Source organism: Chrysemys picta, chromosome 6 (assembly GCF_011386835.1).
Source record: "Chrysemys picta bellii isolate R12L10 chromosome 6, ASM1138683v2, whole genome shotgun sequence".
NCBI lineage: Eukaryota > Metazoa > Chordata > Testudines > Emydidae > Chrysemys > Chrysemys picta.
In genome coordinates, this window is record NC_088796.1 from 117,970,009 (window position 1) to 117,992,964 (window position 22,956).

Genomic DNA, 22,956 nt, shown 5'->3' on the forward strand with positions numbered 1-22,956 from the left:
GAGAACCCACCCCTTGCATTCCACATCAGCAGGATGGAGAATATTCTGGTTTCAATGCTGCCGTTTTAAGTATTTCAGCTCAGTACTAATGTGGACACGAGAACGAATGGATATAAACTGGCCGTGGGGAAGTTTAGGCTTGAAATTAGACGAAGGTTTCTGACCGTCAGAGGGGTGAAATATTGGAACAGCCTTCCGAGGGAAATGGTGGGGGCGAAGGACCTGTCTGGCTTTAAGATTAAGCTAGATAAGTTTATGGAGGGAATGGTTTAATGGGATAACATGATTTTAGTCAAATGAACAGCGTGCCATCGCTGGTAAATAGTATCAATGGCCAATGAGGGTCTGGCTGGAGAATCTTGCCTACATGCTCGGGGTTCTACTGATCGCCATATTTGGGGTCGGGAAGGAATTTTCCTCCAGGGTAGATTGGCAGAGTCCCTAGAGGTTTTTCGCCTTCCTCCGCAGCATGGGGCAGGGGTCGCTAGCTGGAGGATTCTCTGCTACTTGAAGTCTCTAAACCACAGGATTTGGGGACTTCAACAGCAGAGTCAAGGGAAAGGGGTTGGGACGGCTTTGTGGCCTGCATCATGCGGGAGGTCAGACTAGATGATCATAATGGTCCCTTCTGACCTTAAAGTCTATGAGTCTATAAGTAGTTTTCCTCATTCTTAGACTGAGACGCTCCAGAATGCTCCTCACTAATAGGGAACTCCTGAGAGCTATTGGAATAAAAGGTGGGGCCTGTGGTGGGAATAGGAGATTTTTGAGTGGGGAATAGCTGGGATGAGTCACTGATTTAGTGATGAAATGGTCAGGTTTCAACAGGATTTACTGGAGTTTCACTTGATTTTTCGGGTTCATGTGAAAGAACTCTTGATGACAATAGGCCAGATCAGGGGTCAGCAACCTTCAGTACGCAGCCCATCAGGGTAATCCAGTAGCGGGCCACAAGACATGTTGTTTACGTTGACCATCCGCAGGCACAGCCACCGCAGCTCCCAGTGGCCGTGGTTCACCATTCCCAGCCAATGGGGGCTGTAGGAAGCAGCGTGGGCCGCAGGGACGTGCTGGCCGCCGCTTCCTACAGCTCCCATTGGCTGGGAACGGTGAACCGCAGCCACTGGGATCTGTGGGGGGGCCGGGCCTGCAGACAGTCAACGTAAACAACATGTCTTGCAGCCCACCAGTGGATTACCCTGATGGGCCACGTGCCGAAGGTTTCTGACCCCTGGGGCCATATCCTTAGCTGGTGTGAAGCAATGTGACTCCATTGCCTTCAGAGAAGTTATGGCAATTTATACCTGCTGAAGATTTGTCCTGATGAAGCTGCCAATCCGAGTTCCCCAAAGTTGTGTGAATACAACAAACGGCTGGGTTTCGATAGTCCTTCTTGGGAATGCTTGTCTTCTAGGACGGAATGTGCTTTTGTTTGAGAAAATGAAGTATTTATAAACAAAAAACATAGAATTACACTGACTTTGCAAATGATTATAAGCAAAACTGTAGGTGTCATTTTGATTCTCCCACCTTCCCACCAGAATCCCCATAAAACAAATTTTTGTGCCATGACATAAAAAATGGTGTATTTTTAGGGTAATTAAAGCTCAATCACTTTTGATATGAGTTCATAACTTGTTGTCAAGAAATAGGGGAATAAAGTAGCCATTCCTCATCGATGAATCGATGTGTTGTTTTAATAAAAGGCAACTGTAGTGTTAAAGCAAACCCTCGTTCTATTAGTATTATTTGTAGTATGATAACTCCTAGAATCCAATGACCCACTGTGCTAGGCTCTGTACAAAAATATAATGAAGAGACAGTGCCCACCCTGAAGAGCTTGCAATCAAAGTGTAAGAATATAGGTAAGAGGTGGAGAAAGCAAACAGGTGCAAAATAATGAGATGATACTAGTCACCTTGATAAACAATGCACACAGCAAGCCAGCTGAGTAACCATTATTGATTTTTTTCCTCTCTCTCTCTCTCGATTAGATTTTGAAGCTCCTCAAATCAGCTGTCCAGACAATATTGAGGCCAGGACTCTGGAACATCATAACTCTGCTAATATTAGCTGGCAGGTTCCAATAGCAAAGGATAACTCTGGAGATGAGGTATAGCTAAAACATATACATTTTATTTTGATGCAGTCCCTTTTCAGGTAGCTGTTTTAGAGCTCTGAAATGTCGCTAAGCCATTAGAATATCTTGTTGCTTGGTGAGAAGAAGTAGAGAGAACTGTTGTAAACTAGTATCTTCAGAATTCAGCATTTTCTCTTTTAGATTTATGTGGTTACTGAATACCCTGTACGGTGTTTTTATATGCATACAGTTCTGTACAGTTCATTTATGCAGTCAAAAGAAAGAATGGCTCCTTGTTTATGAAATACAGAACAGCACTTTAAAAAGGAGCTCAGAATATGAAGGAGTTTAGTACTCTGCCTTCCATAAGATCGGGTCCTTCCTCAAGGAAGTAAACCAACTCATAACACTCAAAGGCTAAAAAGAGCCCACTGTGATAAGTGAAAACTCATCACAGCACTATACAATTAATACTATCCCATTTCTTTACCATGATCAAGCGTCATTGTGATTGGTGTCGGCCCACCTACCCGCTAGGGGGCGGTGGGGAGCTACGAGGTCACTGGCCGGCCTGGGTCACGCCACCGTCAGCGGGGAATTAGCGGCGGGGCGGCCGCCAGCCAGAGTCTGTAGCGCGCCCCTCCGGCAGGGGAGCGCCGGCAAAGGTCAGTAGCGCGCCCCTCAGGCAGGGGAGCGCCGGCAAAGGTCAGTAGCGCGCCCCTCAGGCAGGGGAGCGCCGGCAACGGTCAGTAGCGCGCCCCTCAGGCAGGGGAGCGCCGGCAACGGTCAGTGGCGCGCCCCTCAGGCAGGGGAGCGCCGGCAACGGTCAGTAGCGCGCCCCTCAGGCAGGGGAGCGCCGGCTAAGGTCTGTAGCGCGCCCCTCAGGCAGGGGAGCGCCGGCTAAGGTCTGTAGCGCGCCCCTCAGGCAGGGGAGCGCCGGCAACGGTCTGTAGCGCGCCCCTCAGGCAGGGGAGCGCCGGCAACGGTCAGTAGCGCGGCCCTCAGGCAGGGGAGCGCCGGCAACGGTCAGTAGCGCGCCCCTCAGGCAGGGGAGCGCCGGCAACGGTCTGTAGCGCGCCCCTCAGGCAGGGGAGCGCCGGCTAAGGTCTGTAGCGCGCCCCTCAGGCAGGGGAGCGCCGGCAACGGTCAGTAGCGCGCCCCTCAGGCAGGGGAGCGCCGGCAACGGTCAGTAGCGCGCCCCTCAGGCAGGGGAGCGCCGGCTAAGGTCTGTAGCGCGCCCCTCAGGCAGGGGAGCGCCGGCAACGGTCAGTAGCGCGCCCCTCAGGCAGGGGAGCGCCGGCAAAGGTCCCGGCGTGGCTCTGCCGGGTAGGGGAGCGCAGGCCCACCCTACACCACTGCGCTCCAGCCCAGGGCCCTGACAGTGGCAGAACGAGGGTCCTACCACTGGGTCAGCGGGGTCGTCCCGCTACATAGACTCACCACTGTGCAGCTCTGTCCCTGGGCTACTTCCTACCCGATTGCTCGCCCGAATCCCTCTGGTCCCGTGAGTGCGTCGGGGTAGTCCGCTGCTGGCAGCTCCGGCTCCCCCTCAGGCTCAGGCTCCTCCAGCTCCTCTGGGTACTCGGCTGCTGGCAGCTCCCGCTCCCCCTCCGGCTCCTCCAGTTCCTCTGGGTACTCGGCAGCAGGCAGTCCTGGCAGCCCCAGTCCGTCCTCCAGGTGAGGTTTCCACAGGTCCAGGGCCTCCCCCGGTGTGGCAGCAGGCTCTGAAGGGAGCAGCCCGCGGTCTGCGTCTGCCTCCCTCCCTGGTGCTGCCCTAACTGAGCTAAGGGCCCCGCCCTTTATACTTCCTGTTCCGCCCCTCCCCTTCCGGGAGGTGGAGCGAGCTTGGGCTGGCCCCGCCCACTCAGGCTGAGGGAAAGGCACTTTACCCTCAGGTTCGGAGGGAAGCCACCCTGGCTCCCTACAGTCATATACAGGCCAGCAACTTCCACTGAAGTAGGTGGTGGTGTATTAATTTAGATGGACTGTCCAGGCCAAAGGTGCTAACATAATCGAATCACTGTCCAATGTTAAACAGAGTTAAACAAGATCCAAGACTGGTAAACAGAGATTTCAGCCTGCTTAGTAATATGGCAAACACACCATTAAAATCCTTTTGACTTTTTTATTAAAGGTAAAGAAAAGAAGGAAAAACAGTTAAAGCATTTGAAATGTAAAGTATTAAGTAAGGCTTTTGTTTTAAAAACATCCCTTGTTCACTTTTGCTGGAGAACGTTTTTAGAAGGAAAAACCGCTTAGCAGGGCCGGCTCCAGGGTTTTTGCCGCCCCAAGTGGCGGGGAAAAAGAAAAAAAAAAAGCCGTGATCGTGATCGGCAGCACTTCGGCGGCACTTCGGCGCCATGTCCTTCCGAGAGCGACTGAGGGAGCCGCCGCCGAATTTCCGCGGAACAGCCGAACGTGCCACCCCTTCCCCTTGGCCGCTCCAAGCACCTGCTTGCTGAGCTGGTGCCTGGAGCCGGCCCCGCCCCTTAGTCTGACAGTCTCTTATTCAGTGGCTCTCAATCTTTCCAGACTGCTGAACTCTTTTCAGGAGTCCGGTTTGTCTTGCGTACCCCCAAGTTTCACCTCACTTGAAAACTACCGTACTTATTTACAAAAACAGACACACAAATACAAAAGTGTCACAGCACACTATTACTGAAAAATTGCTTACTTTCTCATTTTTACCATATAATTATCAAATAAATCAATTGAAATATAAATATTGTACTTACATTTCCATGTATAGTATATAGAGCAGTATAAGCAAGTCATTCTCTAGATGAAATTTTAGTTTGTACTGACTTCACTAGAGCTTTTTATGTAGCCTGTTGTAAGACTAGGCAAATATCTAGATGAGTTGATGTACCTGCTGGAGGACCTCTGCGTAGCCCCATGGGTACCCATACCCCTGGTTGAGAATCACTGACTTAGATGGTATCAAAGACGGTAATAACTGTCCTTTTGGGGACAAGAGAAGAAGTTATTTGAGTTGGGCTGGAGCTGTTCTTAAAGTCTAATCCCGTTTCATCCCTGGTGGAATTCAGCTGGAGCCAGGGGAGGTGGTGATGTCATCTGGGTCCCTCTCTTTGGCCCAGTCTGGTCAGGATCAGGATGACAAAGGCATGGGGTCTTCATGGAGATGGTGGGGGTGGCTGCCATGAGGGTGAAGCTCACTCTAGTAGCCAATTTTTCTCCCCAAGTCTCTTTCTTTAAGGACCCCTCAAGGGAATGGTGGGAGAAATAGATCATCCCCTCATTATTTTGTCCACCAATTAGGCCTACTTTCAGACACACCAATTTTGGTTCACTGATTTCTGGTTCCATGCTTTTCTTGTTTACCAAGCATGATCTTAGCATAGTCCTTGAGTTATATCAGTAGGCCTTTTTGTTGGGACTAATTCAGTCTTTTTGTCACCCTTTTGTACCTTTTCCCATCAACATTTGTTATTAGGGGTTATTGTAACAACTTATGAACTTTCATGTGCTTTTTACAGTTGAGCTCACAATTGGGCTAAATGTGTAGCCCAATGATTACAACAATGGGAGGTCTACGTGTGTATCCAATGGCAGAATTTCCCCCCAAACTGTTTTGTAAAGAGGAATGTTCTCTGAGTTACAACTCTGGCCAGTGAAAACTTTGATTCCCAGTTGAGCTGCTTACATTCGTGTGGGCCTGAATCTCATTTATATTAAGGTTCCTTCCATTATTTTGGCCATATGAAGAAGCCTGTAAGAGGGTGTAAATGTAATTTATGCACAATTTATGGCTCTTCTAAACTGCTAAAGGGTATAAAGCATTCTTAGTATAAATGAGAATCAAATCTACATGCATCCAAACACGTAGAGGTTTAATTTCAAAGGATTACATTACATGCACATTTTGTAAAATACAAATATGTGATTACTGACCCATGTTTGTGTTTAAATAACAAACGTCTGTTCCTCTAAAAGGTCTCAATTCACGTTACTCCAGCTTTTGTACCACCTTCTCTTTTCCCCATTGGAGAAGTTGTGATCACTTACCTAGCAGTGGACAAGTCCGACAATCAGGCAAGCTGCACATTCAGTGTCAAGGTTATTGGTAAGTGTTATTCAGCAGTACCTGGGAAGGATTCTGACAAAGATAAAACTTTCATTTGTGCAGAAGGAGGCTCTGATTCACCATGGCATTTAAGTACACACCTAATTTTAAGCATGTGAATAGTCCTGTTGAATTCACATACATAAATGCCTGGCTGAATGGAGGCCATCATTTGCATAATATAGTAATTGCTGTCAAATGCTGGATTGTCTATTTGGACAGGCTGCAGCTAAAGCATTTGTTCTTAATTTGGGGCTTCCCCACATTTCGTAAATAAAGCGCATTAATCTGTCAAAACATAAGCAGGCATTAGGGTTAGTTATGTGGCATGCGTGTTGTGTTTACTCACAGACCATTGTTTTTAATTCCTGACTGAATGTCTCCCAAACCCACAACGAGCTTTCAAGATGACCACATATTTCCAATGAGATAAATCATGCAAGTATTTGTTTGCCCAAGTATTTGAGACGTGCTCTCTCTTTCAGTGAATTGTCTTTTGAACAAAAATTCACTCTTTGAAAAGTTTACAGAATGCAAATAAAATGGATGGTGAATACAGTTGATGCCAATGTGCAATTTTTGTCTTTGAGCAAATGTTCTTGAATCCTTTTTTGCAGTGTCCACTTAGTTCTAGTGATGCTGCTGCATAGAGGCGAGAAGGTATATTTCTCTGTCGAGTTAGCTGGGAGGTTATCAGTGGCGGGAGACGCTATCTTAGCTTTATGAAGGGAAAGGCAACTTTCTGCCTTCTGCAGTTTGGCTTGGCTGATGAGTTTAAATAAATTGTTGAATAAGTACATAACATGAGATGGTTTTGATGAATAAATATGAGGTGAGGCATGTTGTGATGGCACCTGCAATGTTGTTCTCTGTTGAGCCTAATTCTTCTCTCACACCAGTTTTCCACCAATTTCAAGCAGAGTTACACCTGAAATCCACAAAGCCTGTGACAGCAGAGTCTGGCCCTTGTATTTGTAATTACGCATTTAACAAGCCATCTGGCTGATGTATTTCTTGTTCCCTTTGGTAGTAGTATACATAGGCAATTCAAACTTGGTGGGATATATTTAGCAATGATAATGAAGGTGATAGTTTAAGTTACACATCCGGTGCATGTTGGTTAGCAAATGTGTGCAACTTGTACCAATTTGACATTTAGTTGTATGCAAAGCAAGTGTTACTTATACCAGTTTATTATTCTGGGGACCAGATTCAGACTTCCATAAGTGTATGTAACTCCTTTCCCCTTGACTTTAGTGGGGGGGTATTGTTCCTGTTAGACCTGGACTGAATTTAGTCTTCATTGTGATAGGGATACTTCAAAGTAAGCCAGAGTAAAAGGGTGGCTGTTTATATAACACCCTCCTGTTCATTGCTTTTTCTGATACCCCACTCTCTCCTGCCACTTCTACATATGAATGACACTCGCTTCATATATTTGCTCAGTGCCAAATCAGCATAAATTACACTGCTTTCCCACTTACACCCATTCTCTGGGACACATCCTTGATGTCTAACTTAAATTATATTTATGTCACTTCCTGAATTTTGCCCAGCGTTCTATTGGAATGGCATCCGCTCATTCTGGTGTGTGTTTGGCTTGATACCTTGGTGTCTGCTGTTATTTTTAGTCACTAAACTCAGTCAGAGTCAGCACTCGGATAAATTCAGTGAATTAGGTATTATGAATTGGTGGCTATCTGTGTTCTATCAAGGATAGCTCAGTTGTTTTAGGACAGTGGGTTTTCAACCTTTTTTCATTTGCGGACCCTTAAAAAATTTTAAATGGAGGTATGGACCCATTTGGAAATTTTAGATGGGGGTCTGCAGACCTCCTGGTGTCCGTGATCCACAGGTTGAAAACCACTGCTTTAGGAAACTTAAGTGGCTGTTTACATAGCTTGAGCCAAAGTCTGGTTGGTCAACGGGAGACTGTTGGTAAATTTTTCTGACAATGGACCAACCTCAGAGGCACAATAAACAGTGGAGTAAATTATACATTATTTAGTGGGCGTAAGATAGTTTACATTGCTCAACAAGGCGGCCCAAGAGTGGGACTGTGCAGGAGTAAATTATACATTATTTAGTGGGTGTAAGATAGTTTACATTGCTCAACAAGGCGGCCCAAGGGTGGGACTGTGCAGGAAAGACATCCAACCAGAGAGTTTAAAATAAAGCCACTCTCCCTAATTTATCTTCTGATGCTTTTCCTGCTCTAACCCTGCACTTCCATTCTTTTGGCATATATATTACAGCAGCTTACTCTCAAACACACACCCACTTATCCAGTTTTGCAGATGTGGAACTTAAAACACCCTTCACATCACCTCTGAGTTTGACCCATGACTTGTCTATTGTTCTGTGATCAAATTTCACGCTGTCTCTTCAACTTCTCTAGATGTAGAATCCCCTGTAATCGATAGATGCAGATCTCCACCTCCAATTCAGGTCCTGGAGAACGAGTACAGAGCAACATGGGAGGAACCTCAGTTCTCGGACAACTCAGGTGAGTTAATGCAGCTCAAGTATATTCGAAACAGCCGAAGAGTGGTTAGGTCCATACAGTTCCTACAAGGCACCCCTGGGATTAGGATATCATTTTTTAGCAACATACCAGTTTGAACAGGTTTGATTCAGTGCTTACCATGGTTGAGCACATCTGTTACCGAGAAAATTAAAAAGTCTAAATTGTCCATTGTGTAGTCAGCCTCTGTAGGGACAGCTGCAATATACTAGGCCAGAAAACCCTTTTCATTGATTTTTTTTAAACTATTCTAGGAGCGGCCCTGACTATCACTAAAAGTCATTCACCTGGAGATCTCTTCCTCAAAGGAGAGACAACAGTTCAATACACTGCCACAGACCCCTCAGGAAATAACAGGACATGTGAGATCCACATTGTCATCAAAGGTTTGTTATTTGATCGTCTTCTGGCCATTGACACAAAATTATGTAGTACTGGTAAAAATGCAGTTATACATATCAGTCACCATCAGTCAGTTTAATGTTCAGTGCTATGAATAATTCACTGGTAAGTAACAAGTGTGTGTGTAATATTGTTATAAATGTGCATATGTATACAGCACCAATGTACTTTTGCATTCCAGTCTCACTGTTTTACACCAGTGTAACTCCAGTGAAATCAGGTCGATCAATAAAATCAATTGAGTTATATGGCAAAACTCTGGAGTAACAGAGTAGTGTATTCCATACATTCAAAATAGGTATAAAAGCCACTAAAGGTTTTACTCAGAAGTCCAACAAAACTTCAGGCAGTTGTCCAATTATTTGTCAACAAAAAGCATAGCCTAAAATGTAGTCTACTTTCTGTTCAGCAGAATGGAAGATTTCTCTGGACAGATTTTTTTTAATAAACTGCTAATATCCTAACAGGAAACGGAACACTTTCTAGCCTTTATAATTGAGTTTACACATGTATATGTGTGCATAAGTATGGGGGTATGTATTATATGGAGGAAAAAAAACGGGAGGGGGGGAGAAAGAGAGCCCCAACCAGCAGGCCAACAATCAGTTAGGAAAATCAATCACTCAGAAGTTAGCAAATGCAGATTTACGGTTGAAAATTCAACTTTAACTCGGCTCCCTTCTGCGTACGCCTTAAAACTGGTTCTCACTTTTACATCATGGTAAATTATTTAATTAATACAATATTTAATATTGTATAAACTGGAATTTTGTGTCTATCCTTAGAAACAGTAAGTTACAGGAGTACATACAGTCTTCAGATTTGGAATGATTTTTAAGTCTCAGTGAGATCTACAGAACAAGCCAAGTTTGAATAATTCAAATTTGGTTGTTTCAAAATTATGAATATTGAGAGACTTCAAAGTGAAACTTAATTCATTTTTTTTAATTGATTCAAAGATATTGGGGTTTAGAACATTAGGCTCACTTCACTTGTTCTCTGATTTAGCTTTATTTCAAGCTCTTGGATATTTCCAGCTCAGTATCATCTCAAACTCTTGGCCACTGAACGTCAAACACTAACAATTTGAAAACTACTATAAACCTATTTTCTTCACACTTGGCTTGTTAATTATATTTTACTGAGGCTTTAAAAATCTGCCCAAATCTGAAGATTATAGGTCTGATTTTGATCACTTATACACTAGCATAAATCAGGAGTAACTCCACTAAAGTCAATAGAATTCCAGCAGTGTAAGGCTGATTGACATCAGAATCAGGTACTGTATGTAATGTACTGTAACTTACTGTGTGTACGGTTGTGTAAAAGGTTCTAGTTAATATTATGTATTATGTTAATAGATGAATAATTTAGCATGCTCTAAAGAGAGACCCCAGTTTTAAGCAAAAGCATACAGGGCTTTCAGTTTTGCATTTCCAGGCTTTTGGTGCTTGATCTTTTTTTCAACCTTTGCATTTCTGGATTTTAAACTCCCACGATGGGATTTTCAAAAGTGCTTAACATTTGCCTAATTTTCCTTCCATTGAAGTCAATAATAATACTCCTGTTGATTTCAGGGGAAGCAGAATTAAACCAAGTGCTTTGAAAATCCTATCCCTCAGGGTTTCCTGTGTACTTGTTTATATTACTCTAAAAGCGATCCTTATGTGAACAGAATATATTTTTTCACAGGTTCTCCCTGTGAAATTTCCTTTACCCCAATGCATGGGGATTTTATATGCATAGAAGACGAAGCAGGTGTTAACTGCACATTACGCTGCCTGGATGGTTATAACTTTACAGCAGCGTCAACTGAAAACTACTATTGTGCCTATGAGGATGGTATCTGGAAACCACCATATTCTACTGAATGGCCTGACTGCTCTTGTGAGTTTAATTTGATTATTAACCTTTGTTTTTCTGCTCTAAAATGAGCTTGTAATGTCTCCAACAATATTTATAGTTTGGAATGTGATTCAATAACTAGAAATTATAACTGTTCGACATGATAAATTTTCTATTGTCCCTTCTCCTGAACTGTTAAGAGCCTTGTACAAAAAGGGTTTTAGGATTACAATATATTGTTTCCTAAACTGGATAAAATATAATAATAAATTTGAGTCTTTGGGGTTTACAAGATAGCAATGGAAACAAAATCTGCATGGCATGTTAGTTGAAAAAAAAAAAGCAGGTTGAAATAATTTGTCTAGAGCAGCGGTTCTCAAACTTCACTGCACCGTGACCCCCTTCTGACAACAAAAATTACCACATGACCCCAGGAGGGGGCACCGAAGCCTGAGCCCACCCAAGCCCCCACCGCCTTGGGGGGAAAGAGGGGACAAGCCCAAGCCCAAGGGCTTCAGCCCCAAGCGGGGGGGCCTGTAACCTGAGCTCCGCCGCCCAGGACTGAAGCTGAAGCCTGAGCCCTGCTGCTCAGGCCTGAAACCCTTGGGTTTCAGCTTCGGCCACAGGCGCTGATTTTTCAAAGTGCAGAGGGATGCTCGACCCCTGGCTCTGCCCCAGGCCCTGCCCTTACTCCACCCCTTCCCCCAAGGCCCCACCTCTTCCTGTCCCCACTCCACTCCCACCCCACCTCTTCCTGCCCAGTTATGCCCTCTCCCCCGAGCGCGCCACATCCTAGCTCCTCCTCCCTCCCTCCCAGCTTCCTGCATGCCGCGAAACAGCTATTCACAGCAAGCAGGAGGCGTGGAGAGGGAAAGGGAGGCGCTGATTGATGGGGCCCGCCGGTGGCCAGGAGGCACGGCAGGGAGGGGGAGGTGCTGACCCGTGGAGCTGTCAGTGGGTGCTAAGCACCCACCATTTTTTCCCCGTGGGTGCTCCAGCCCCGGAGTACTCATGGAGTCAGTGCCTATGGCTTCGGCCCCAGGAGGTGGGGCTTGGGCTTCGGCTTCAGCCCTGGGCCCTAACAAGTCTAACACCAACCAAGGTGACCCCATTAAAACGGGGTTGTGACCCACTTTGAGGTCCCGACCCACAATTTGAGAACCCCTGGTCTAGACTACCAGTGTTGTTACAACTGGAGGAATGGATAATGAAGCTTTAATATGCTGTTTACAACAATTTTTTTGATCTATGGCAAGCCAGACTCTCTCAATCCAGCCAAAATTCCAGTGCATTTGTGCAAATTAAAATGCATTAAAAATGAGTTCACAAAATTAATCTTAACCAAATTGTGATCCAACCAGTATTTTTCAGAAGTTTCTAATTTGAGATGTGTCCAATCAAAACCTCAGCTTGGACAGCGCCAAACTCTGATGTCATATGAAATCCAAATCTGATTATAGATCCAGATACTTCAAATGAAGTCGATGTTTGTGATGGATTGTACACTCCCTTTCTCACACAAGTAGTCCCCATAGACATCAACACAAGTCAGGGTGTTCTAATTATGGGTCAACCCAAAATCCTTGATCTGAATATCCCAGAGTTTTGGGTTGCTTGAAATCTGAATCAGAATTTTGCATTTGGAGCCAAGCTGTATTAGTAATAAGCATTAATTTCTCCCTCTCAGGTGTATTCAGAAATACATGCTAAAAGGTTTGATGGTTTAAAAAAAAATCCATAAAACTAACAGATTCTTTTCCATTAGGAAAATGCTGAATCATGTCAACAATGGATAATTAATAGCTAGAAACTTCTACACTAAATTGTTCAATACAGTGTGTGTACTGGAAATGTAATTACTATCCATGGATTTCAGTTGTTGCCACATTGTGCTCTATCTGATGAAAGTAGTTGGATATATTTTATTGTAACAGTCAAGTTTACCAGCTTTTTCTTTTGTCCTTATATTCCTCTGTTGTGACCTATATTTAAAGATAACCCATTGAGTTCAGATAATTTTAGTATAATCCTGTCCATAGTATTCTTTTGAAACTGTTACTCTAAAATCACAAACAATAAAAAGGTCTTTCCCCAACTCTTTTCAGTAAATCGTTTTGCAAATCATGGGTTCAAGTCTTTTGAGATGTTCTACAGAGCAACGCGATGTGATGACAGCAACCTTCTAAAAAGCTTTGCTGAGGCTTTTCAGAGTGCGCTTGGTAAAATGGTAGGTTAGTAATACTCTTTCATTTTTCATAAACCTTTTTTTACCAATATGTTGTCATTTTTTTCCTAACTGTTCTTTTACTGTATCCCTTAGACACTTGAAAGGGAAGTCTATTCCATTTCAAAATATAAAATGTCTCAATTATAGGCAAAGTTCGTTGGTTTGTTATTGTAGGGATTGCTGTGCAAACCCTCGTACCGTTGTTTGCATCCATAAATCGGAGAGTTAACCGTAGTCTTTGTCTTGGAGTTGTGGTAAGATTTTCAAAAGTGCTTTGTGACTTAGGGCTTGTCTATTTGAACCCTGAGTATATATCTACTCGCACTAAGTGTCCGTGTGGACCCTGCTGCTGCATTATAAAGGCTCCACTTTGATCTACTGTGCGCATTGATCTACTCCTGTTTACACCCCCAGATTGCTGCATACTAAGTGTTTTTGTATAGACGAGCCCTTAGGAGCCCAAATCCTATGGATTTACAATGGGATTTGTGCCCCTAAGTCATTTAGAGTGTCTACACAGCAGGCAGGAGCAAGCCAGCGGGGCTCTGAAAATAGCTGGGTAGATAGCGCTTTAAAATTGCCACTTCGGCGCTGAAGTGTAGGGATGGGGGTGGGCTTGAGAGCCGAACTCCTGCCTAAGCCACAACTTCAAAGGGCTGTCTGCACAGCTATTTTTAGGGCGCTAGCCCCGCTAACCCACGTCTGTTGACCCAGGCTGGGAGGTTCGCTTCCATGGGCTGTGTTGATGCACCCTTTGATGCTTTTGCAAACCCCACCCTGCACCCCCAATATAGCACTTTTCTTGACATTCGGGGACTATGGCAAAAAATTCAAATCTGGGTAGGGTTACCATTCGTCCGGATTTTTGAGCTAAAAATAGCGTCCGGGGGGAATTTGTAAATGTCTGGACTTCCCCCCCATGCAGAGCGTGCGCAGCTAACAGGGCAGCCGGCCAGATGGTGCCACTTACATGGGGCTCCGACAACCAGAGAGAGCCCCTCCTCCGCTTCACCTGCAGCAGAGATCACTCCCTGCATTCGCAGATCACCTCCGGCAGTCTGGAGCTCCTCCCCCGCTCCTCCTCCCCTGCTGCCCAGCGTGCCGGGACCAACGGCTCAGGCCGTTCCTGAGCAAGCTCACAGAGACATTAGGCGAAGGCCAACAACAAGGGGGCCAGGGGGTCGGAGAAGGGGCAGGGAGGTTTTGGATGGGGCAGTCAAGAGACGGGGGGGTCAGGAGTTCGGGGAGGGCTTTCTGGGGTGGGGTGGATAAGATTTTGGGCAGTCAGGGTACAGGTAGGGGATAGGGTCCTAGGGGGCCAGTTAGGATGGGGGGGAGGGTCCCAGGAGGGGGCAGTCAGGGGACAAGGAGCGGGGGGGAGGGTTGGAAATTCTGAGGGGGGTGGGAAGTGGGAGGGGCGGGGCTCCTCCCATCCTCTTTTTTGCTTGCTGAAATATGGTAACCCTAAATCTGGGGCCTAAATTTAGGCACCTAAATCCAGAAGTCGGTACCTAAATTATTAGCCTTCTGTTCCAAGCTGTGGCATCCTGATCGCTGATATTATAATCAATAAGAGCTCCCAGTACTCAACATCTTTGAAAACCTGGCCACCTAAAGACAGATTTATCTGCTGAACTTTCTTTGAACTTGTATGCTGAATGCCTGGGTGACCTGCTCAAGCCACAGAGCACACTGTTGTCAGGCCTGGTGACCTGTTGGGTCCTGATCTGTGCTCAGGCCAGTAGTTCACAACCAGTGGGACACAGTCTTGAAGCAGGTTATGAGAGGGTTGCAAGTAAGTTGCACTGTACCATCTGAGGAAGCAGCAAATTCACTAGGACCCAGGTATGCTGGATGCGAAGGAGTAGCATGCTCCCTTGTCCCTCTGTGTCTCCTGCCTCCACCCCAGCTCTATACACTCCTGTCCATCATCCCAGAGCAGATCCTTGGCCCCTTTCTTCCCCACACTTGTCCATTGCGTGGCTCCAGGCAGAAGAAGCAGTACTTCGAGGGGCTTTGGAATCTCCTTCCCTGCCTGTTGAACCAGCGCTGCCCCAGAACTGAGGACTGTGTGGGTAGAGGACAACGCAGAGGGGAGAAGAGAAAAGCACCACCAACAAAAGCATCTTCTCCCCACAGAAGCATCATCAACCCCCCAGCCCAGCACCCCTCATTGTCAGACAATTTTATTTGGCTCACAAACCCCAAAGACTTCTGAGTCACTGTAGTCACCTTATGCCGCGCTCTGAATGGTGCAGGACAGACGCAAGACTTCAGAGTCATTCTCTGATTGACGACATCTGTGTCGTTCCCTCCTATTGGCTCAGCTTTATTTTCTTTCAGTGGAAGATCCTGGCCGGTTTTCCTTCCATTCCTCCTCTTCGATAGCACATTATCAACTGTGCGTGAGCCCAAAGTGCCGAGTAAAAACATTAGCTAAAATGACAAGCCTGGAACACTGAACATAAGAACATAAGTTTTACTGGTGAAAAACACTTGAAGATCTGCCCAAGCATTTATATTAAAGTGCAATAAGCTGGGGAAAGCAAATCCAAAAGTCCATTTAAATATGTCCAATCCATTTCCAAAGACTCTTGGAATCCCAGCAGTGATCCAACGGGGAAAAAAATAAATCACCAGCTTCCAAACGCACAAGCCACAGGGATAAGCTCCTAGTGAGAGGCGAGGGGGAGAAAGTAAATGCTAACAAAAGCCACTTCCTTGGACACCTCCTGCAGGAAGGATAGCCTGAAAAGCAACAAACTGGGTTAAATCGAAGAAAGCTCAGCTGCCCCTGCATTCATCTCCGGCGTGGTCACCACTCCCGTCATTGAGGGGGCAATTCTCCCTTAGCCAGGGAAGTTCTGTGCAAAGTTCTCTGCACTGCTTAAGCACCAGCTAGGAGTTGCACAAGGGGAATGCAGGTGGAACAGCTATGCAGTGATGCCTTTGCCTCTTCTATGTCTTTCTGTTGGCCCTAGCCCGATACAATACCCATGCAACTCGCATGAAAAGGCTACAGCTGTTAAAGCAGAGCAGCTTCACACCTGCCCTCACAATGCAGGTGGATTTTACCTCGGCGTCCCCTCCACACTCAACCCACATTCAGTCCAAATGTTCAGGCTTCAAACTGCATGCAAACTATGGAGATACATCACATCATCTCCATTCTTCTTCTCCCATCCATTACCCTGCTATGAAATTATACCAAATGGATATAGTGAATTCACTGCAGCGCAGAAAATATTTTCCTCTTTAATTTTATAGCCTATTTTCTTTTGTACAGTGTGATGGTATAGCATGTTACAATCTACTCTCGCTGTAAGGTTTTATTGAGGAGATACTTGCAGTTTTGTTTAGGGCTAATAAAATCTCCCAGTAGGATCAAATTACTGTACATTTCCATTGGTTTCACAGGAAAGCTTTCTTCATCTGCAACCTACTATGTTCAGCAGTATTTCAGTAAGATCTCTGTCTATAATATTATAAACCCACTTAAGTGAAACAGTGAATTGTACTTTAAAGCATACTCCAGTGGGGAAATGAATCTTTTGAACAATAAATCACCAGGCCTAAAAGCAAATAGTTCTGCACTTTTATAGCACTTCCATCTGAGGATCTTACAAAGCTTTACAGACATTAATGAGTTAAGCACCTACACCATGGTGGCATTGGGAAGTACCATTATCCTTATTTTGTAAAATAGAGGCCCAGCGAAGTTAAATGAATTACTCAAAGACACACAGAGCTAGAGCTGGGACTGGGATCTAGATCACTAACATTCAATGTTGTGCTTTAATACAAAACTATTCTTCCTCTCAAGTGATTTTCCTTATTGTGCATATATCCTTGCAAGAATTCTGACACTACACAAGTTCCCACAAAGGTGAGAGGAAATCCTGAACGCAGGAGATTTAAACAGTTTGATTGTAATAGCTATGCAGGATGAAATCTGATGTCAGAGAACAGGCAAGACTGGGTACTTTGTCCTGAGATTAGATTATATGTTAGTCTGTTTGTTTAACAGCTTGTCTATTTCTATTTACAGGTCCCATCGTTCTGTAATGATGTCGATGACATTGACTGCAGATTGGAGGATTTGCCACAGAAACATTGCCTAGAATATAATTATGACTATGAAAATGGATTTGCAATTGGTAATTTAATTACTGTGTTGCTTGCTAGCCATAAAGGTTTAATGTGGTTTAAATACATTTAGCTCTGCTAAGCCATGATGTGGTGGGTCCATTTAGCTCTTGTAGATTTAAGCATGCTGTGTGGAAGATTTAAAGAAAATAATTACAGAGCACTTGAGACACTAAACAGTTAAACAGTAGATCTGAGAAAATATTACAGTAGCCTGTCTGTTTCATACACTGCACATGTTGGGGGAAAGATGTCTAAGGTGCCTCATACTATGCAAGAACAATAAAACTATGAAACTGTTTGGCTAGTCTTGAAAGAAAACGGGTTTTCAAAAACCATACATTTTGAAACCAAAACATTGAAGAAGGAGACAGGGTGACTCTGGGAATTGTTAATGTAACTGAGGGGAGTCTTTCATTTTTGTCACTGATTTAAATCAAACTTGACATATGTGCACAAGTTTACATATTAGCAGTAAGTAAGGATAACTGTGTGCTTAAGACTGCAGGATTGGGGCCTTGGTTAGTGACTGATGGTCGTTAGGAGGAAACGATGAAATCTCCACTGATGTCTCTGGAATTTCTCCACTTTTACATCTGTGTAGCCGAGATCAGAATTTGGCTCATGTTCTTTAGCGACAATAGTTTAAAAGTTCAGTTATGAAATAGTCACAGAACGTAATTCCAAGGTTCTGGGGTTAATTTGCCATTAGTTACTTATAATCTAAATAACGATGCTCAGTTATATGCAAAGATTATTTATACTTCTGTTTTTTTTCTAAAAAGAAATGCTGAATGGAACAGGCAAAAGTTCTTCAATTCCAACCATTATAAAAAGACACATTACGTACAGAACCACTTATTTAAACAGTCCAGGCCAAATGAATATATGGTACAATTTATAACTTTAGGGGTGTAACACCAGGTATAAATTTGACCCAATATGCTTAATATGGACTGGATAGCTAAGGGGATTGGAGGTGGAGCCTTTTGCCACTAGGGGATTTATATGAGTGAGACCCAGTTCAGCAGTGACCAGATGTGTTAATCTCACAGCTGTTCAGTCTCCTTCATGAAATGAGTATGAGGGTCTAGTTCCTCCTGGACAGATGCCCACATCTCAGAAACCACTATGCGGTGGCACTTGTTGGCACTCTTGGGAATGAACCAAAGGCCTGAATGAGCATGGAGACAGAACTCCCTTCCGACCACTTTTGCTTCTTGTTGCAGGACCCGGTGGCTGGGGCGCAGCAAACCGTCTGGATTATTCCTACGATGACTTCCTTGACATCGTGCAGGAGGGACAGCTACAAACGCCTCTCTCTGGCGCTGTGAAAACAGCGCCCTCCCGGGTCAAGAGACACAAAAAACTCAACATTCCAATGACAGATCACAAAATTAAGTTAATATTTAATATCACTGGTGAGGAAAAACTTCCCTTTCCTGCTCCTCCTTTTTATAATTTACTCTTGACAAAATATTACATTGTCTGGAGTTCATGAAGCCAGCAGGAAATGCAGGCTACAGGCTTCTCACTGAGTTTATAGCCACATTTTCTCACTCGCTCATTTCTTGGGTAGCATATTTGTGTGGTCAGCACTATATATACTATATATTGCCCACTTTACATTTTGGTACAACGTGGGTTTGTGTGGTCAATTCCCATTGACCATAGTAACAATGATCACTGCTTTTTTGGTCCACTCTTATAGACTACTGCGGCCTGAATAGCAATAAAATCTGTAACACACTGTGTATGCCTGTGATTTCTTTTTATATTCCAGCTAGTGTGCCGTTGCCCAATGAAAGGAATGATAGTGTGGAATCAGAAAACCAGCAGCGGCTTCTTAAAACTCTAGAGACGATCACAAACAGGCTGAAAAGGACACTCAAAAAGGAACCCATGTATTCTTTTCAGTTTGCCTCAGAACTGGTTGTAGCTGACAGCAACTCACTGGAAACTGAGAAAGCCTTTCTGTTCTGCAGACCAGGTTCAGTTCTGAGAGGGCGAATGTGCGGTAAGCCAAAAGCTCTGTATCTCCTGGGCCTTATATCCTGTATATGTGATTTAAAAAAAAAAAAAAAAAAAAAAAAAAGTTTGGGGGAGATATTTGTTTGGAATGGGGTATTGGCACAGGCATCACAGGATTGCGGTAGCTGAGACCTGCCAAAGCAATTTATTATCTAATGCTTTGTGCAGTCTGCTTTCTGAAGGGTGGGCTGCTCCAAAAAATGGCTATGTAAAAATACGCCTTACCTAACAGTTCTGCTCCCTGTATGAACTTGATCACATTGATTCACACTGCTGATTAAAATGATTTTTCATAGCCTTTACTACGGTTAGCCCTGCCATTCCAGCATAGCTGAGAGAGAGAGAGAGAGAGAGAGAGTGAGCTGGATCATAGAAGATTAGGGTTGGAAGAGACCTCAGGAAGTCAGCTAGTCCAACCCCCTACTCAAAGCAGAACCAACCCCAACTCAATCATCCCAGCCAGGGCTTTGTCAAGCCAAGCCTTAAAAACCTCTAAGGACGGAGATGGAGTCAGGGAATCACCCGCTCTCCCCTCAGGCAGGAAGAGACAGTCCATTCCTTCCTATGCATCATGAATACAAATGTTTACAAAGTTCCAGTCAGTTCCCCCTATGCAAACCCAGTCATGTCAGTGAGGTTGCACAGATGTCACTGAATCCACATAGCCAAGATTGAGAAAAAGCGAGTTAGGCTAAATGGAGTTGCCCTGAAATACCAAGAAGAGCATCTGCTTATTGTCAGGTATTCCATGGTTAACCTGAGTTTTATTTTTTGCTTCTCTGAAATCCCAGTTAACTGCCCTTTGGGTACCTATTATTCTCTGGAGCACCGCACTTGTGAAAGCTGCTGGACTGGATCCTATCAAGATGAGGAAGGGCAGCTGGAATGCAAAAGTTGCCCATCCGGTAGCTATACCGAATACCTCCACTCCAGGAGTATCTCTGAATGTAAAGGTGCGAGCTCAGCATTCAGAAAATCGCTTTTAAAGTTGACTTCTAATGCTTGAAACTACCGAGCATTGCAAAATGTAACTAGAATAGCACCATAGAAAATTAAATGGATTGTTGTGTTACTCTATGGCTTTTGCTCCTGTGAGGGTACATATGGGGAGGGGAGAATACCAAGGTATTGAGAAGATATCTAGAATGCCATTGCTTGTACCTCTTAAGTGTCAGTGGAGCAGGCTGCTAGGGCCAGCAGTGCTTGACACCTGAAAGGTGGTGTAGCTCGACAGGTTGAGAGCCAGGGACCTCTTTGCCCCAGTTAATATTCACAGGCTGAGAGAGTGCATGTTGCAACACTGAAAGGGAAGTGTATACATAGTGCTACATCTTAGTACACGTCTCCCTGCCAACATCCTCTACACCTCCCAAGCAATAATACCTCTTGGCACTGTCATTTCTGTGTCCCACCTTGCACCGTTCTGCCTCGAAGCCACAAGAGAGCTCTCACTTTGCACCTTGTATATGAAATAACGATTGGTATTTTCTAGTTACTGTTGTTGAATTGGCTTTGTTAGTTAAAATATGAATTGCTAACAATAAACAATCTGCAGCAGATTGGAATATAATACACTATAGCGAGTTTATATCTTGCAAATACACTATCGGTAATTTGCAGCCCACCAGCCATCACAGAATTGCATTTTCTTCATTCTGTGCGTTGCACATTTCATTGTACAGCCTGTGGTTTAGACGTGTCCATGAAACTAATGAACAACCTCAGAATAAATTAAATGCATTTAGAGAGGGGATTGATGCTATGTGCTGTCTGTACTTTGCTTAACACTGCACAGAGCACTGTCTTCTGGTTTACAAATGTCCTGGTAGCTCTTTCTTTCAAGGGTTGCCTGTCAATATATTATAAAGTGTTACCTTTATTTTTAGGGGACAGGAGACATACTTTATGTTAGATATTGCTTAGCCTTATGCCTAATCTTTATATATTATTTTGCCCTTTAGCTCAGTGCAAGCAGGGAACGTACTCACCTAATGGTCTTGAAACCTGTGAGTCATGTCCTCTTGGCACATATCAACCTGTATTTGGATCTAAGAACTGCATCGCCTGTCCAGAAAACATGTCAACAGTGAAAAGAGGAGCTGTGGATATCTCAGCATGTGGAGGTTTGTGACGACAAGGCCAGTGAAATTCCTGAATGTTGCTAAATACCATCCACGATAGCCCCATTTATCTGACCTCAGGCTACCTGCAGCTCCTGGCTGACTGCAGTGCAGTTATGTCACCCAGCAGCAGTGTACATAATTTTTTCCTGCATATCAAACACCTGTTTTTCTGAAAGATTTCAGAGATGGGGTTGTGCTGTATGCACACAGAATTCTAGCCCTGTGTCAGATATCCAGATGGCGATGTAATAATAAAATGTTTTCTTTTTTATTTATAGAAAACACTACTAGATGTTTTGTAACAATCATGCAGACAATAGCCAGTCATTTTGTGAGTCAAAATCCTGAGGTCCTTACTCAGTTTTTACTGAGTCTGCTTTCAAAAGTAAACTACCGTCAATGGGTTCTGTCTTGGCCTAGGCCCCTTTGGGGCAGTCGCACCCCAAGGGCTCATGAGGAGAACAGTCCACAGTGAGAGTGGGACAGGGAAGAGAATCTGTCTCTAGGTGTTGACCTTGTTGAAAATATGTTTGTGCATTGCAAGGACTGCAGTGTGGGGTGTTTGGTTGAATTTGAGAACTGTCTATGTAGGAACAAAGATTACATGGAAACATTTCTCTGGTTTTATAAAGAGCTTATTTGGGGTAGTAGTTAAACTGAGTGACCCTTTAAATAAGCACACATTTGGTTGCAAAATTCGCATGATTATTGGCTTAGTCTTATAGGACTAAGGCAAAAACTGCCTTATGATGGTGAGGAAAAGATCATGCAGTAGGAGCCAGCAGTCATTAGAGTTTGTTTTGCACTTTGCAGTACCTTGTCCAGCAGGGGAATTCTCTCGCTCTGGTTTAATGCCTTGCTACCCCTGCCCCCGGGACTACTATCAACCAGACCCAGGAAAGTCCTATTGCTTATCTTGTCCCTTTTATGGGACAACTACGATCATTGGTGCCAGATCCATCACAGACTGTTCAAGTAAGTTGATTAATTTTCTCCAGAGAATGTGACTGAGGGGGAGCAGGATCTGGCCCTTAGTGAAAATTGGGTCCATTCAAAGGAAGAATAGACCATTCTCCTTCCACAATGTTCGCCACATATTTCTACCAATGCAGCACCCGTGTTATTCCTTTCCTGGGTTATCTCTGAGTTGTCAGAAGCTGACAGTCACACCCAATTGTGGATGATTGTGTGATATGGATTAAGGTTCCCTAACAGAGCCTAGATTGTAACCCTATTGGAAACAACGAGAGTTTTGCCTTTGGCCTATAAAAACTACCTTGAGGTAGACGGACTAACGTGATTTATGTGACCATCTAAGCTCTAAGTCAGGACTGGAGAGGAATAAGTCTAACGAGTGAATTCACCACAGTGCCCCACCCTTTCTTCATTTATTATAGATGTTCATGTTTTGGAATTGAATGTGTTTTTACTGTAAGTTTTGGTATTTATTCCCACAAATCCACTTCCCTCATAGCATTTTTTAAATGCATCAAT

General features: G+C 44.3%; 1 protein-coding gene across 1 annotated transcript in view; it reads left to right on the forward strand.

The window, feature by feature from the left end:
* Window positions 1-22,956, forward strand: part of SVEP1 (sushi, von Willebrand factor type A, EGF and pentraxin domain containing 1) — a 169,625-nt gene that overhangs the window by 64,682 nt on the left and 81,987 nt on the right. Inside the window, exons 8-19 of the mRNA XM_065549724.1 lie at window positions 1,995-2,113; window positions 6,035-6,164; window positions 8,563-8,670; window positions 8,943-9,074; window positions 10,783-10,977; window positions 13,041-13,162; window positions 17,211-17,319; window positions 18,538-18,729; window positions 19,092-19,325; window positions 20,131-20,292; window positions 21,301-21,462; window positions 22,276-22,437. Of these exons, the coding sequence (XP_065405796.1) occupies window positions 1,995-2,113; window positions 6,035-6,164; window positions 8,563-8,670; window positions 8,943-9,074; window positions 10,783-10,977; window positions 13,041-13,162; window positions 17,211-17,319; window positions 18,538-18,729; window positions 19,092-19,325; window positions 20,131-20,292; window positions 21,301-21,462; window positions 22,276-22,437 (1,827 nt within the window). The remainder of the gene's footprint in view (window positions 1-1,994; window positions 2,114-6,034; window positions 6,165-8,562; window positions 8,671-8,942; window positions 9,075-10,782; window positions 10,978-13,040; window positions 13,163-17,210; window positions 17,320-18,537; window positions 18,730-19,091; window positions 19,326-20,130; window positions 20,293-21,300; window positions 21,463-22,275; window positions 22,438-22,956) is intronic.